Source organism: Geospiza fortis, unplaced genomic scaffold (genome assembly GCF_000277835.1).
Source record: "Geospiza fortis unplaced genomic scaffold, GeoFor_1.0 scaffold16, whole genome shotgun sequence".
NCBI classification, from domain to species: Eukaryota; Metazoa; Chordata; class Aves; order Passeriformes; family Thraupidae; genus Geospiza; species Geospiza fortis.
Window position 1 is genome coordinate 1,781,219 of NW_005054302.1, and position 16,867 is coordinate 1,798,085.

At 40.8% G+C, this 16,867-nt stretch overlaps 1 protein-coding gene across 1 annotated transcript in view; it reads left to right on the top strand.

Annotated features, from left to right (window-relative positions):
* The window catches only part of ATP8A2 (ATPase phospholipid transporting 8A2), a 287,313-nt gene that overhangs the window by 249,837 nt on the left and 20,609 nt on the right, over nucleotides 1-16,867 (top strand). The window contains exons 33-34 of the mRNA XM_005417776.2: nucleotides 5,813-5,901; nucleotides 11,693-11,797. Coding sequence (XP_005417833.2) covers nucleotides 5,813-5,901; nucleotides 11,693-11,797 — 194 coding nt within the window. The remainder of the gene's footprint in view (nucleotides 1-5,812; nucleotides 5,902-11,692; nucleotides 11,798-16,867) is intronic.

A 16,867-nucleotide genomic window follows, 5' to 3' on the forward strand; every position in this document is an offset into this window, starting at 1 on the left:
TGTTTGTGTGCACAGGGAAAATCCTCGAGACTGCATTCTTGGATATTGGTTATATTTCATACTTGGGCTCCAGTAGGCTCATTCTCCACGTAGTGTGATTTAACTGGGGGACTTGGGCAATCTGCCCAGCTCTGCAGTCGATTTGTGTGACCATGAGCTAGCCCTGTCATCTCTCTGCACTTATATTTTAATGTCTGTGATCTCTAAGGTCTAGGGTCTGATGTTTGTAGCACCTCGAGGATCTTGTATAATACAGGAATTTTGAAACTATCTCTGTATTTTCTATAGTATTAACAGCATGGGGTGGAGATAATGACTATTCCACACAAGCTATAATAGAAATAGTAGGAGGTTTTGATTTAATGTAACAAAGCTTTTTTATCATTTGAAGTGTGAGAAAGCCATTGCTAGCTAATACCTTGAGAATAATTTATGAAATATGGGTTGGTTTATGACACAGTATCTACCAGTTGTTACATGGCATGGAGTGCTTAGAGTGTTAGTTTGTGGCAAGTCTTGTGTCTCCTTAAGATCGGTTCACATGATTGATATTTCTACCCATTCGAGGTGAAGCTGCCCAGCCTTTTGAAGGAAAACTACCCAGTGCTAGCACTGAAATATTCAGGCTTAGGAGGACCCAAAACGTGTAGACCATGCACAGTGCAGTTCTCTAAAGGAAAACGGGTGGGTAATGGTCTGCAAACTGTAAATATATATTTGCTGAGGTGCTTGCTCAATGATAATGTTTGTAATATGCAATAGGATTTTTTTGTGCGTGGAATCTGTTTCTCTTCCTACTGAAGTTAGGGATCAAATTTACTTGTGAAAAGCATTTTAAAAATTAGAAAAAAAAGAGAAAAGAACAAACCTGCAGTAAAGATGTCAAAGTTGGAACATCACTGAAAGTGCAACAATTTCAAGATTGGGGTAGATGGTATTTTACTTTCTATTGAAAGTATTTTCTAGACATTTAAAGCAATGTTTGAATTAGCCCTATTGAGTCTACAGAGCAGAAGAAAGGCCATCTTTTGCAGGAATCTGAGAGTTCTCAGAGCATTGCTGCAGTGTGTCCCAGTGCTAATGCTTGAACTTCTCGAAAAGAGTAATAGGTTTGTCCATACCCCGTGCCTTCAGATGGGGCACTGGAACTTAAGTGAAGCAGGACTGTTTGCCCAAGCTAGCCGCACCAGTGGGAAAATGTCTGTGGCTGAGGGCCCAGGAATGGCACCTCAGATCAATGGACTGGGGCAGGTTTTGAAGAAGCTGCCCTCAGTGACTGAAAAGTGACTCACATCCTTCCGTCTGAATTGCCTAACATGGGATGGGAGCAGTGTGACCGACTGGGCTTCCCCTGCCCCAGCTCTAGCCCTTCTGAAGTGGTGTGCTCAGGCCAAGCCACTGGTCTAGAACTGCTGGAGGGGAGGCACTGGCAGACAGGTCCCCCTGGTGCATCTCAGCTGGCTGCCTCCAGCTGTGTTGGTGCAGCTGGGCATTCACTGCTTCCTGCTTTGGCTACCCAAGCAGAGCAGATGGAGCAGCAGGGCTTGCAGCTCCAGCCACTAGTGTCATCCGTGTCTGACAAGTCCACATCAAGAGTACCTAAGTGATGGCAGTGAATATTTCTTATCCCTCACAATAATCATGTGGCCATCCTCTCCATCACTCCTTCTTTCCCAAGTGCTGCCAAAGGCAGTGCCATGCTATCATCCACATTTCACTGCAGGGGACCCAATGACATGCTATCCCTGAACTGCAGGTTGCACTTGAATCCCTAGTGCACAAAGCTGGAGTTGAATGAGTATGAAACTGCAGTTGAGCGACTTATTGGGTCCTTATCCATGTCTCATGGAGAGAGCTGTGATCAGGCTCCAGGCACACTTCCAGGAATAATTTTTTTCATGCTGGAAATATAAAGCCAGCTGTTTCCATCGTGGTCTTATACTTCTGCTGTCCATTTTTTGTCAAAGTTAAGATATGTAGATATATGAGGAAATGAAATCATAAAAAACTTTTGTTATTCAAAATAGGAATTTTAATTTTGTCTCACTTTTCTTGTATTATATGATTGAGATCCTTGCTTGCTTTGTCTGAATCATTTACTGGTCCCCACCTGTCTAACCATGCTGTGATAAGAATACCAGAACAGTGTGTATATTGACTTCCCATCCCTGGGCACTTTTGGCCTTGTTCTTCTTGGAAGTTGTTGAAAATAGTGACACCACATATTGGTAAAACAGTACAAGGAATGATGCTTATGAAGATGCTAAGAATAGTAAAATGGAGAAGAGAGCTTGAAATGTACTCCAGATTGTATTGCAATTTAAGGTGGTTTTTGTAAAACAATCTATTCTCTATTTCATATGCTTGTGCATAACATGTCCTTGAGTTAAAATAAGGAAAGGAAAAAAAAACTCCAACCAGCAAATGTAAAACCACCTTAACCAGTGGTTTCTAAAATAATATTACAAAGACAACCTTCCTGGTCATTCTGTGCTGGTCGTGCTATTGGTCAGTGCTATTACTTCTTTTAATGTTTTTAAAATGAAAAAAAAGAAATTGTCTGCCCTTACAAATGCTATTTAGAAGATGTTAAAGGCATTGGGACTTAAATTATTTCCTCCTCAGTTGCAAAATAACTGGAGCTAACTTCTTTTTCTTTCTTTTCTTGTTCCCATTCTTTATTTTTAACAAATGTTATCAATTCTCTAAAATGAATGCTTTGTCTGTGGCAGATTAATCAGTGTTTGAAAGGCAGTCTACTGGTGGCAGCAGTTTAAGTTGCAACATTCTCAGAAGGAGGACTTGCATTAGTCTCAAGTGGTTTTGGGGGGTGCATTGTGATTAATGGTCCCTGGCAATTCACCTTGGGTGTGATAGTCACTAATGTTTACATCAGTAGACAGAACAAAAATTACTTAGTTACGTATCATGGGGCCTCTGTGATGACAGAGATGGTCAATATTTAGAATTTGTTTAAAAAACAATGTATTTCTACTCCTGCTTTGTGTGATGATCTTGACAAAAGGAGAATTGTAGTGGTTCCTGTTTTCTATCTCTGCTTTTTTTTTTTTTCCTTGGGGTGATAACTGATAGCTGAAGAGTGTTATTCACAGGAACTGGGTACAGAAATGCCCAGTTCATGTTTCACTGAAGATGTATTGCAGTACTGTCTTCACTGTTGTCATGACTGGCTGAGCAACTGGAATGGAGCATAGCAACAGCTGGGAAGCGTGAGGAAATCTTTGTAGGGATAAATAGGTGCTCTTATTGCAGCTTCTGTTCATAACCCAGCTCTCTGTCCTACAAGTTAGGGACTAACCAAAAAGTGCTTCTGTGGATGTCCCCAGAGCACATTGGGTGATTTTCTGTGAGTGTTCTGCTGAGGAGCTCCCATCCTGTGAGAAGAGGGTGTAACCCTGCAAGGGAGGAGGTTGTGCTCCGAGGCAGAGCTGTGCATGCAAGACAGACCAGACTGTTGTGAAGCACAGCAGTCCTGTAACTCCAAGAGGAAACCAGAGATGAGCAGGAAAGAAACCTTTGAGATGAACTGAGGAATGGAGTCAAACCTTGATGAGGATTGTGTGGGAAAAGCCTTCCTAGTAGTAAATGACTGTCTGACAGGGTTCCAATGAGATGAATAGTTTTACTATTATGGTGAAGTTTTTGGACAGACTAATACTTGAGTAAAATACATAATTGCAGGCAAAAAGTATTTGGCTTTGAGGTTTTTTCCAACATGCCACATGTCCAAATTCATAGCCATTGATTGAGATGTCAGCATTTGTAACAAAAATAATAGCATTTTAACTTCTATTGTACACATATTCAGAATGTTCTGCACTGTGAAAGTGTGTCAAGTTGCTTTCGGCTAGAAAAGCAAGAAGTGGAATGTAAAATATTTCAATCAAAAATATCAGAAAATGCATATAGAATACTGTGTCACTTTTTTAGCCTTTATTAGCATAGACAGAGGAGGGATGGTGAATGGAAATGCTGATGTGATTCTGTGACTCCTAACACTTGCAGGGTCATGGCCAAAGAAAAGCAAAGCATGAGGATAAATCTTATTATGTTTTACCACTGTTATTACAGTTCAACTTCTTGGCTACCAATAGAGTTAATAATTTCCTTTATTCCTGTTCATCCTTTTCCTTAAATATGCATAGACCAAAACTGTCTGTGTGCTTCTGGCATTCTCATGAATGTGGGCATGAGGGCTCCCAAATAATGGAGAGCTGATTCTGTAACTGGAATGTGTTTGCTTACTGTCTGTGTGGGTGGCAAAGTGTCCATGAATGTTTTAGCACAGTCTAGCTTGCTCTTGGTTTCAGTACAAGATTTACCACTGATCCGTCAGTCCAGCAGTGACATGGAGGATTTAACATTCAAAGGTGAAAACCACTTTTGAATGTACTCACTACTGGGTAACCCAAGGGGAAATTGCTGCTAAGTATGACTGAGTGAACAACTTTAGACAGAGATTGACCTGGGAGAAGGTGCTGGATGCTACTGGTGAGCATCCTGGCAGAGCTCTGTGATGGCTTCTCTCGGTTTAAGAGCTTTTCTGTAGTGAGTGGTGGAAGTCTACTGTTGTAGAGCAATCATTCTCATCTTAGGAGGTGTATAACTACAAATTTTGTCTTCAAAGTGTATTCAAAGGCTAGGTAGGTGTTTCATGTGGTTCTATTTACTCAGTAGCTCAACTGTGTCTTTACCTGTACCATGGCCTGGCACTTCAGCATTGCAGTGCTTGTGTGCTACAGTGTGAGACAAAGCTGAGCCAGCCAAGCCTGTGTTACACTGCTGACTTATCAGTAGGTGCATGTGTATGGCATAAAAACTATTAACAAGATTTTGGGAAAGAGATAGGGCAGTGTCCATAACTGAGGAGAGAGCAAAATCTGTCTAGACACTGGAAATGCTGTTGAAACCTTTCAGCCTCTATTTCAGTTGTGTGGTGCACACAAGTAGTTACAGGGGGGAAAAAAGTCCTTTCTGATGTGTAGCAGAAGTTAACAATGCTGATGGGAAGTATGTGTATTCCATGGAAGGATGAAGTAGTCTCAAACTTTATTCACCATTATTTTATCTGCAAAAGATTCTAATGATCTACAGCATTTCTGTAAATAGTGTTATATTTCAACTTCATTCCATCATTATTTGTGTATGTTGGAGTATGCAGGGTTTCCAAGTATCTTCCTTCTCAAATCCCACCAAGCTTTTTCTTCAAGCATTACAACAATGAGAAAAACGTGAATATAAACTTTGAGCTCTTTGTTTGTAAAAAACCCATTTGTGGGATGGGAGTGAATCTTTCCCACCCTGGATTTCAGGCAGCAGTAGCTTGAGCAGGAAGTGCTGTATTTAAGTGGAATATGACTGAAACATTTTAGTGAGAAATGCATTTTTTTTGTGTCAGTTTGATGCTGCTCAGAGATTTAAGAAAGTAAATGGGAAGAGAGTAAGCAAGGGGTACAAAAGGTAGTCAAAAGTACAAGAAGAATATACTTACAGTGCTATTCTCCATGACTAAAAATGTGTCTGCCTGGATCCACAACTTAATATCATTGGAGGATTTGGTCAAAATGTGTAATTTTTCAGAAATGTTTAAGAGATTTGAGGTCACAAGGAATTATTGAAAAATGCCATCACTGTTTGTTAGCTATTACCCCACCATTCAATTTCAACATCACCCAGGCCGTGGATGCAGTACTAGTTTGATGCCATCACTCTACCTTATTGCTTGCAAACAACCACTTAACATGTAACAGCTTGAAAACACTCATGGGTTATTTGTTTGTTTTCTTCACAGGCTGGAATGGTGTTAAGATGTGGATACTTCTGGTTTGGCTTGTTTCTTGTGCCCACTGCGTGCCTTGTTAAAGACGTGGCATGGACAGCGTAAGTCCCAAACCAGCCCTGTTGGTGTTGTAGGAATTATTCTCTATGCACGTGTTGTCCAGTCCAGTACTGTTCTGTAAAGAACTCTGAAGTCTCTCAGTGATTGCAAAATGGTGGTACTCATTTGGAAGGGGAAAAAAAGGTGTAGCGGGTGATTCCTCACCTGCCGCGGCACTCAGCAATGTGAGAGAATGAATAGCTGGGATTAAATCTGGAGGAGGTGGCCTTGTCTGAGTAGTGAGGGTGTGTCACCTTAGGGTTATTTGTATTGTCTGTCCTTTAGTTAAAGGCAAATTTAAATTGGACATCTGAGATTTCCTGAAAATGGAGCAAAGAATCTGTTGAATCTGACTAAGGTTAGCTAGAAAGTAGAAATGTGGCACTCTAATCCATACCCAGGAAGCTCTCAGCTCTTTGTCAGCTGCTTTTCAGATTCTCCTTCAGCAGCAGGCCTTTGAAGACTGAACTGGGACAAGAGCAATACTCTGCTCTTTATGTTTGAAGTGAAGTCTTAATGCTACCTTCGCTGCCCAGAGAGGAGGAACAAACTGGTGAAATACAAGCCTGTGTAATTCCCTTCTCTCAGAATTTTGGGGTTTTCAAAGCTTTGCAGAAGGCAAACAATTTCAAGAACTTGGATTTAAAGGGAAGCAACTTACCTTCTCTGGCGTTGCAATTTGAAATACAGAAGTAATAATTTTGATTCAGAATTTGCAGCATTTTGTTCAGCTTACATTTAAGTGTTTTATGCACCAAACCTTCCATCTTTTCACTTGGGACGCTATGTTACAACTAAAGTTTTGTTACATGGATACATAATAACTTTGTGCAAGGGGGACCCCAGACATTCCAACTCTGGGGCAAAAAGGCAGAATCCTGTCTGGAATGAAGAGGAAATACAGGTTAGCTTGTAACTTGTCAGAAAGGCTCACAGTGAAAGCATCATGACACATTTGCTCCCAGAAGGGGAGTTGATCAGTCAGGGAAGATTCTTGGAATCATACAACCATTTAGGTTGGAAAAGACCTGTGGGATCATTGAGTCCAATCGTAAACCTAACACTGCCAAGTCCACCAAATTGCTTTACAGAAAAATGAAGAAAATACTAAAAAAACCAGAAAGCTTCCCAAGCATAGGCACATTTCAAACACCTTCATGAAAGGTAAGTCATATGCACAGATCAGAAAATCTGGTTTTATTTCATATGGGGTTGATAGCACAGTGAAATTAAACTGGTAGTAGGCAAATCAGCCACTCAGTAAGTACTTCTTAAATTTTGTCCCTCAGCTTCGTTTTCACAAGCTAGACTGCTTAAATTAAATCTATGTATTGTAATGTGAAATTTCAACTATGATTAATAGTCCAGCACATCAGAGGTTTGGGTTTGTTGTGGTTTTTTTTGCACTCGCTAAACTTCTGCAATTGCAAATGATTTTAAAATTCTAAAACTGAGGCCAAAATGTTTAAATTTAGATACTTAACTGTGTCTGTGACCTGCTTGTTAAAACTCTGAAAAAAATCTTTAGATTTTTTAATGTTTTCATGGTAGTTGAGTGTCCTGAAGTTGTCCTCTTTTCTTATCAGTTCTTGGCAAAAATGACTCATGAATTGTAAAACAGGCTAGACCATGGCAGGCTCATCCTCAGCTATTAGTCATTTCAAACTCTGTTGCTGACTGAGCCTGTTCTTTAATATTTCTTAAAGAAATCTCAGCAACATAATCCTTTCAGTCATTCAAACTGAGAATGTGTAGAAACTGTGAAGCTCTCAAGACAAACGTATATGATTGATAGGCCGGATATTTTCCCAACAGATTTTAAACAGGAGGTTCCTAACAATATTAAGCTAAAAATCTCTTCTTTGACCAGGACCTTTTTTTTTTCTTTTTTTAAACCAAGCCATCACTGAAAAATTAACATCATTAACATTTTAACTAGGATAAATGAAATGACACAGCTATCAGTACTGCCATATGGAAGGAGTAAAGGTCTGTTTCCTTTCCAACAGGCTTGCCATTTAAAACTGGAGCCTAAGGCCTCTGGAAATCAGCTGGCACATTTCCACAGCAGTGGTTACACCACACTGCTCTCTGTAATTCAGCAGAATATGGTTTTGGCCATAAAATTCCAGCAACTCTGACTGCTCATGGTCATGGAATTTATCCCTTTCAGTTTCTTTTGGACATGAAGCACATGTCCACAGACAGAACATCCATATGACCCAAAAGGTACATACCTAATTTCAGTATAAAATACTGCCAGAAAGCCATAAACACAGTACAGTTTTAGTCTGGAACAAGGTTGATTGGAAAGTCTGTTTCAGACACATACAAATCTTTTGCTTATAAACTGCTGTGCTGCATCTAGTATCAAAATTTCTAATGCTGGAAGCAAGAACGTGTTTCCATTGTTACACAGGCTTCAGTTGTCAACACATCACTTACCTCCCATGTTCTCTGTGGCTCCAGGCTTTTTGTTTTCTTTTTCTTTTTTTTCCCTTTTAAACGAATCAAGGAAATGTGGAAAACCCTTTTTAAAGAGAAGGAAGCTTATTATTAATTCTTGGTTGCAGTATGTTGTTAACTTTGGTCCACTACCCTGAATTCAGTGCCTTGGGTTTGCCTTGTAAAACTCCTAGTTGTGCCACCATTGCAATGAACAGAGCTTTGTAAGGTGAGTGCTCCCTCACAGCTGGCACATGTCACTTGAATACATGTCACTGGCTCTAGGAAATCTTGGAATAGCTGACTCACAGAGGTATGTGGGAATCATAAAAACACAGCAGGTATTCCAGCAAAATCAGGCAAGAGGGCAAGAATTTATTCCTAATTGGTGTCTTGGTGCTTATTTTACAGTGAAAAATTTCCCGAGCCTTCGAATCATTACCAAAATTTTAATGAACTTTTTTGTTTTTTACCATGGGGAGGAAGCAGTTTGCACTTGCCAGTTCTGCAGTGTAAGTAAGAGAAGAAGATAGAAGGAGCTCTTCCCATCTTTGCATATACTTGCAGTCCCTGAAATACAAGACTCATAAAATGGTATTGAGGATGATAAGCCAGAGTAGAGGTAGTATCATGTTTGAGAAACATTTATGAATATCACCATGCTTCTCCCTGGCAAATTCTGGCCTCCTGAACCCCCTAAATATCCTCAGCCAGTGAAGTGATGCACTTCCCTGGCTTCAAAGGGGAAGGGCTACACAAAATACAAAGATGGCCTTTTGCCTGTTCTTGCAGTCCCTGATCTTAATATCCCAGCATGTGACGGAAAGGTGAGTTTGTGTAATGCATCAAATTTTAGCTGAACAGTAACAGCAAACACAAAATCTCATTGTTCATTGAGGAATGATTGTGAATCCAGGGCCACTTGTGGAGTACTAACCTAAAAGCTCAGAATCCTACCTGTATTTCTGTGCATCAAAAGTTTGTAAAGTGCTGTAGGAAAAAAGTCATGAAGTATCCAGTCCTGTTGCCAGCAGTCTGTGGAATATTTGCAGTTGACTTTGATAGGAGCAAGCCCAGACTCTGAGGCAATTGTAGCACCATATTTTAGTATTTGTTTTTGAAGGAACATGTGGATATGTTCCTCAGGCCTTTTTCATATTCTTATATTTATTGATAATACTTGATTACTGACCATTCCATGGGTGCTCTTGCTTCCAAGTGAAGGAGTGACTCAATGCATAGCAACTACCAGTCTCAGAAGAGCTCATGTGTTTCATCATTTCACACTACTTACAAAACACCTCATTATCCCCAACTTCAGGCCAGCAGTATTTCTTCCATGTTGTATCATATCAGTGTCATGCCTTCTGGTGCTGTGCTGCACAAACTGGACTTGTTAATCAGGATCCATTCTGTCAAATTTTGAATTCAATATTCACTCCAAGGGAAAAGAAGAACATCTCTTATGGCTTACAGCAAGATAAACATGGAACTTTGGAAGAGATTGAATAACATGAATAACATTGAATAGCATTTCTATGTTCTTGTCAGTGGGGAAAAACTGGTTATGAAGGATTTGAAAAATTCTAAACATGATCAGTCTCGAAGTTTGCAACAGTACGTATGGCCTCTTTGAAAGGGAAGAGATGAAGGTCAAAATTTCTATGTATTTATTAAAATTAAAGACTGTGATAGTGAATTCAACTGAAAAGATTATAAAAATTAATAGCCTCAAAGCTTTCTCATTTTAATAGCTATACTTTCCTTTCCTCAAAGAGGAGACCAGTCTAATCATTAGCCTAACTAGTTATAGCAACTTGAATCTAATTAATTTCTGTGCAGCTGTTGGTAATCTCACACTGCTGAAGCATTATGCATTTTAAAAATATCCTTGCTACTCATTTCTTTTGACACAGTATGTCTGTGTACAAATCATACACCTTTGGTGGTTTGTTTTAACAATATGCCATTCTAAGTACATCCTGATAATCTTTACCTTCAGATTTTGATGTGCTTCATCTTCTGTTTTATTTTTTGTCTTGTAGCTGCAGAGTATTTTGAAAGTAGTTAGCTTCTCATTTTTAGGTATTTGGAGTGTAATTCAGGAACACAAAGACCAGAGAATCTAGATATCCTAGTATTAGTATCGAGGCACTGTCATAATAAACAGTGCCAGCAAACATTTTGTGGTCTTTGGTTCTTATTCCCTATGGAAGGAGCATTAGTATCATCCTTCTTAAAAATAAATGCATCTTAATTATTTTTAATTACATACACAACAGTTATTATTTTTCTGTTAGAGGGAGATTTACATTGTTTTATATCATTGGCTAAAGATTTTACTGTCTGCATGTTTTATAAAACTTGCAAAGAAATTTTTGCCACCTTTGAGCTGAAGAATATTAATTTAATGCTATGAAGCAAGTAGTGTCTCAGCCAACTTGGCTCCATCTTGTTTTTAGGCTTATTGTGCAGTCACATGCAAATCAATATATTCTCATGGGACACTTGTCCTCCTTTAACTGGTACAAAAGAGGAAGCTGATCAAAAACTGCCCATGTGAGAAAGATCCCTGCATTTTGTGTTCTTGCTTTGTACAGGTCAAGAAACAGGGGACTTGATTGTCTTCCCTATGTCAATGTAATTTAGGTATAATAGCCCTGGAGCAGTAGGTGAACCTGGTTGAGGCGGGGGGAAGGGGGAGGTCCAAGTCTCTTCATGGGGGACTCTAAATTGCACTCTAAATTTTGATTGCATGTGTGGTGCATGGATTACTCTTTGAATCCTCAAACTGAAAAAGTAGGAGGAAACAGCCAGTGTCAGTTACTGTCAGTTTGGAAGTTCATTGAAGAGAGAAGTGCCTTTCCAGTCACATGAGACTGATAAATGAAAATCAAGGGGCTTGAATGGCAATTATTAGCTGAGACTCTGCTCTGGTTTTCAGAGCGGTGCCACGCGTAGCTCAAAAGACAGAGTGGATTCGTGTTTTACTGCCATGAATATTCAATGAATCCCAGCTCTTTTGTCTGAGTACCCGGGTCCTGAGCAGTCCCACGGCAGCAGGGTCAGGTCTCTGTGGTCCCATAGCATTGCTGCTTGGCTAGGTTTTGAGTGTTGTGTTGAAGTGACTGAGCTCTGTTTAATTTGAAGTCGTCCTGATTTCTCATTTCGTATTTTTCCCCAGGTATTGTGAACCTGAACTAACATGCACACACTGTGCTTTATTTCCCAAATCCTTCAAGGGAGAGCCCTGTGCCTCTCACCTGAGAGGTAAAACTGGGGGTTTGTAGCAAAACAAATATTCACATGGCTTTTTCGTTTTGTTTTTTGTCCTTTCTTGCGGTATAGGGCAAAGCATACCTACCATAAAACTTTGCTGGAGCAAGTTAAGGAGTTGGAAACGAAGACAAGAGAACTGGGAAAAGCCATGCTTCGTGATAGTAATGGAAAAAGGCAAGTCTTTGCTAAATGTTTAAACCAAACCCTTCTTTTCCTCTCCCCTCCATATTTCTCATTCACTATTAAAATCTGATTGTAGACAGGCTAATAAGGCTTCTTCTTCTCCTGTATTATTTATATATTGCTGTTCCCTTTCATTTGTGTCTGTTCCCCCCACAGAAACCAGCCCTTCCATTTTCATTTCTCCTGCATTATTGCTGTGAGGCTCTATTGGAAACTGCTGCTCAGTCTCCTGCATGGTAACATGTAGTGCTCTTACCTGGCCACTGAGGCAGGCTGGTTTTGAAAACACTTTGTTATGTCATCCAGAAAACAAAACAAAAAGATAACCATGTCAGGGGAGGGAACTGTCAGCAGCTCAGGATATTAGGACTGTAGCTAAAAGGAGAACTGGCTTAATCCATTGTGCCCTACTACTTTGTTCAGTTTCACCTTAAGGAGTTTTTTTTTTATGCGTTTGCTTTTTTCACTCTAGCTTGCAGGTCTCTTGCCTTCAGGGTTCTCAGTTTCTCGTTGTGCCTCTCCCTTATAACTGCACCATATGGGCTTGAATATATTGCTATTATTGAACCTTTCATTGTATAGAGAGAGTATGTGTTGTGTGGGAACTTTTGTCTCTTCTGAAAGAAGCTAAAGAAAATCATGGTGAGGCTTTTGCATCCAACAGTTTCATTTACCATCTAGGAATGTTGTTCTGCATCAGCTGGTCAGAAAAGCTCCCCAAGTTCAAAAAGGTTTTAGAACTAACTCTTCTGTTCCTTACACAATATGGCACCACATGACTTGCTAAGAAACTACATGATCATTAAACTGGATTTTAGCAAACCTTATAAACTAGCAAACTGAGTGGAATGGGGCTTTTAAAAGATTTTGTTCTTCTGGGGCAGGGTCATCCTTTGAGCCTTTGATGTCTATTCTAAGGTAAACTAATTGCCATATTTTAGCTGCTGCTAAGACAAGCAGATAGTAGATTTTTTTTTTCAACTGAATTTGTGTGTTAATAAGGACTGGTTTTAGGGAAAATTATCAGGCAGTGATTTACTGAGATTATGGTAAACTGAAAAGCTTTTAAAAAAGCTTGTGTGAACTTTAATGTGTTTATAAGATGTCCCTAGGGACCAGAGTTTGCTTCTCAGAGGCCAAGACAAAGTAAACACAGTGTTATTGATTAAGATCACTTCAAAACATTTGGTATCTTCAGTTTTTGAGTAATTTTTCTGCTGCAACTCTTGGATCCAGCAAAACAGAGTTTATAAATTCTGCTCACTAGCAAAAGTCACAAACTGCACATCAAATTATTTAAGAAGAGAAAGCAAATTTTGCAGCAGCAAAAGGAACCCTCTATGCCACAATTATAACAAACAAAGGTGCATCAGGCATTTAATTAAATAATGGGCCTTGTTCTTAGAAGGCTGAGCAGTCATTTTGAAGTCAGTTGAAGCCAAAGCACTTGGTACCAAAATCAGGTCATTCTCCCCAGACAAGAAAGGTGTAACCTGGTGTTGTGAAGTGCTGACTGATAGTGTGATTGATGCTAGGTAAGTGGAAACCAGACCAGCAGAAAACTGATTGTTCCCAGGCACATAGCTCTGGTATGAGCTCTGTGAGTTGCCTGGATATTGCTGTGGCTCCTATCCATGCATTTATGTGAGGTTATACTGGAGCTGGTTCAAAGCATTTGTGTTTTCCGGCCAGTATTTAATGCCTGTTATTGACAGTCAGAGAGGAGCATGAGTCAGTTTTGTGCCCGGTGCATCCTTGGGTTGCAGGATGGGTCAAATTGCTGTTAACAGTGAGAGAGAGACAGTCAGCATTTGATCTGTTTATATGTGCATGTCTGTGTCTCCAAGAGCTTGATGGGTTTCTTCTCTGTTTACACACTGTCCTGACTTTCTGTAAATTTCATGGCCATGTTGTAATTCATTCATACACTCCATGTTTTCGTAGCCTTTTACTTTATTGCATTCTCACTGCAAACTCTTTCATCTGCATTCCTCCTCCATATAGCTTCACTTCATTCTCGAAACGCTTGCATGGAGATGATGTAAGGAATCTCTTCTGGCCCTCCTTCCCATTTTCCCTCCCCCCTTCTTTCCATGCATTTGTTTGTTCTCATTCCTAATTGCTCCCAGATTTTCTGGGTGGTCCATCTGTGAACTAGATAATGGTAGAGTGTCTCTGCCTGCTTGGAGCTGGTGTGCTGTGCTTGTGTTGTGGCCTCCCCACTCCTCTTCAGAGTTGTTCTGTCTTTTATCTCCTTTGTCTCATGGCTCTTTCACACCTGCTAGGAATCCTGTGCTTGTCCAAAGGGAAGGGTGAGGGTGGGAAAGAAATAGAGTGGGAGCTTTCTTCAGTTAGACGCTCTGGTTCATGTTCCTTATTTTTAAAATATTTCCTTGAAGCTGGTGAAACGTGTGCTAAGGTGCATGCTCTGCTCTCCCCTCCTGCCCACAGCCCCATTGCTCTTGGGCTATTTCTGGCAATGTGACACTGTGCAGGAAGGGAAAGTTACAGGACTCTTCTCATTTCTAATAGAAAATAGAAAGCTGTGTAAAAACTCCACGAGTCCATTTGTCACCTCAGTCCTTGGCTGGAAGTGTTCCTGAGAAACATGCCCATTAGGTGCTGGTTTGTTCAGGCCGCTGTGGAAGATAAGCTGGCTGTCATCAGGGTCTATTTTCCTGGCCTACACGGTGGACACTGGTTTTGTTCAGTGTTTTTCACAAACAAACAACAAAAAAACTCACACCCAATTATAGATAAGAGCAGGATTTAGGGAGCTAATTGTTTTATTCATTTCCTAGATCTTAGACAAAAAATGAGGTGCAAGATCTGAGTGTTCAGAACTAGTCTGCTAAACAAAAAGCAGTTTGCAAAGCCTGGAAAGCAGTGAGTGCATCTAGACTTGCACAAGAGGATGCCAACAGTTTGCTGTGTCTCAGCTGAATGCTGTTAAATGTGGGCAGCTATCACCTGGGTCCTTGCTGTGCTTGGGGAAGGAGTTCTGGGCGAGCTGTGTGTGCCACTTGATACCTATATATTCATATCCTGTCTCAGAGGACCTTCTCCCTGACAGCTGTTCTTGCAAGGCACATTCTTCTGGGGTAATTAAAAATGTCATCACTAGTGCTCTTCACTAGTTATATCTTTCTGAATCTTAGGCCCTTTGAACAGTTTCTAAAATTGAACTTGCTTGTATTGCTCTAAAAAAGCAGGTGCACATTTTTTCCCTGCTGTGGCTGGGAATGAACAGCAAGGCAAGTGGTTGATGAGGAACGGTTTGGTTTGTGCAGGGCACTACAGCTGGGTTCCAGAAACCTTGCAAATAGCATTAGAGATGATAGCAAGTGTATAGTCTTGAGCTGTAACAGGTCATGCTCTTATTCCTTTATATGTCTCATCTGGACAACTTACGTTTGGTAGAGGCTGGGATGATGAGAAAGTCAGATAATTCCAAGAGTCAGATTAATTCCCCTGGGAATTAATCTGGGTGGGCATGTAGCTGGAAAACTGGAAACTCCAGAAATAGCTTGAGAAGCAGGAGAGTGAGTATGCAGTAAGGGGCTAGGATGGATCCCATGCCATGCTTGCCTGCCTGTGGAGGATGAGTACCCACACTTGCCCTCCCCAGCCTGGGCACCTGGCAGTGCTGGGCTGGACTCCAGCCCAGCTGTGACACGAGCATGCCTTGGTTAGGAAGAGAGAGGGGCTCTCTGGCACTCTCATGTAACAAAATGCAGGATTTAACACTAAATTTTCATGAATTTGGAGAGGTGAGAGGGGCAGCTCATGTGCCAAAGCAAACATGGACATGAGAAGACACCTGCCCAGCAGATTTAATCATGCTAACCTGTAAAGATTTACACAAAGAAAACAAACAAGGTTTGTGTTCAAAAGCAGCATTGAGTTCAGCTGCAGAGATTTTTGTGTCTTTAAATAAGTTTACAACTTAAATCTTGGCTCGTAAAGGGCCAAACCTTTAAGTCCTCATTCATTTTTCACTCCATCTACCCTCTCATTGAAGTCAGCAACAGTTCAGGTGGAGTAAAGCCTGATTAGGCACCAAAGCAAACTTTGCTTTGGAAACCCATGTTACTTTATTGCTCTACTGGCCAACTAATGGAGAGTGAGCAAAGCTGTGCAGCATCCTCTGCGACAGTAGATTTCCTGTTCCAGAGGGTTTCTTTGTCTTGGAATTGCCAGAGAGCTCCCTTTGAAAGTGGCTTTTTGGTTGTTTTTCTGTCCTGTTATTAATTGGTTGGTGGGCAGGATTAGATTGTTTGATACTGAAGAACAATGTGGCTTTCATGATTTGCATACTTTAAGAGGAGCTGAAGGACCTCTCTGGGTTGATGCAGAAAAGTGCCCGCATCGCTCAAGTGTTGGGAAGAATTTGTTCTAATGAGTCAGAAGTCTGGGAGGCAGAGTCTTGCCTTGAACAAAGGTGAAGGGAAGTGACTACAGACCTAGCAAGGTATAGCTGCAGTGTGTGTTTGCACAGCATTTTTCTGTATGCCCCTTTACTCTGGCTGCTCTCAGACACCCACTGGTGATGGCTGTGGTGCCGCTTTCATCTCTGTATCATAAAACAAATACTGTTTTTTCCAATGCACCTAAAACAGCAGCTCCCCACAGTCTCTCCATTGTCTGTCTTCAACAAGGAGACATGCTGATGTAGATTCTCTCTCATTTTAGTACTTCTCAACAAATCTAGCCCAGTTGCTTCGGTGAAAAGTTCATGACCAGCTCTCACCCTGAGAGCAAGTTGTATTATCTATCTTGGCCTTGGTTTTATTTGGTGTGTGAGGGCAGGTGCCTGTCTCATTTCAGTAGCTGTGTAACATGGTAAGTAATCAGTGAGCTGACACAGGCACCCGTGGAGATTTCCCTGCTCCACCAGTCCCTGGGGAGGAGCAAGAGGGCAACACAGGAAACCTGCCTTGGGCTTGTGGCTGTGCAGAGAACTGAGTGGCAGAGGCTCAGCCTCTCACTGGCAGAGGCAGAAATGGTAAAACAGACCTAACTTTTAAGAAATAAATGAATGAGGTGAGGACCTCCTGAGGA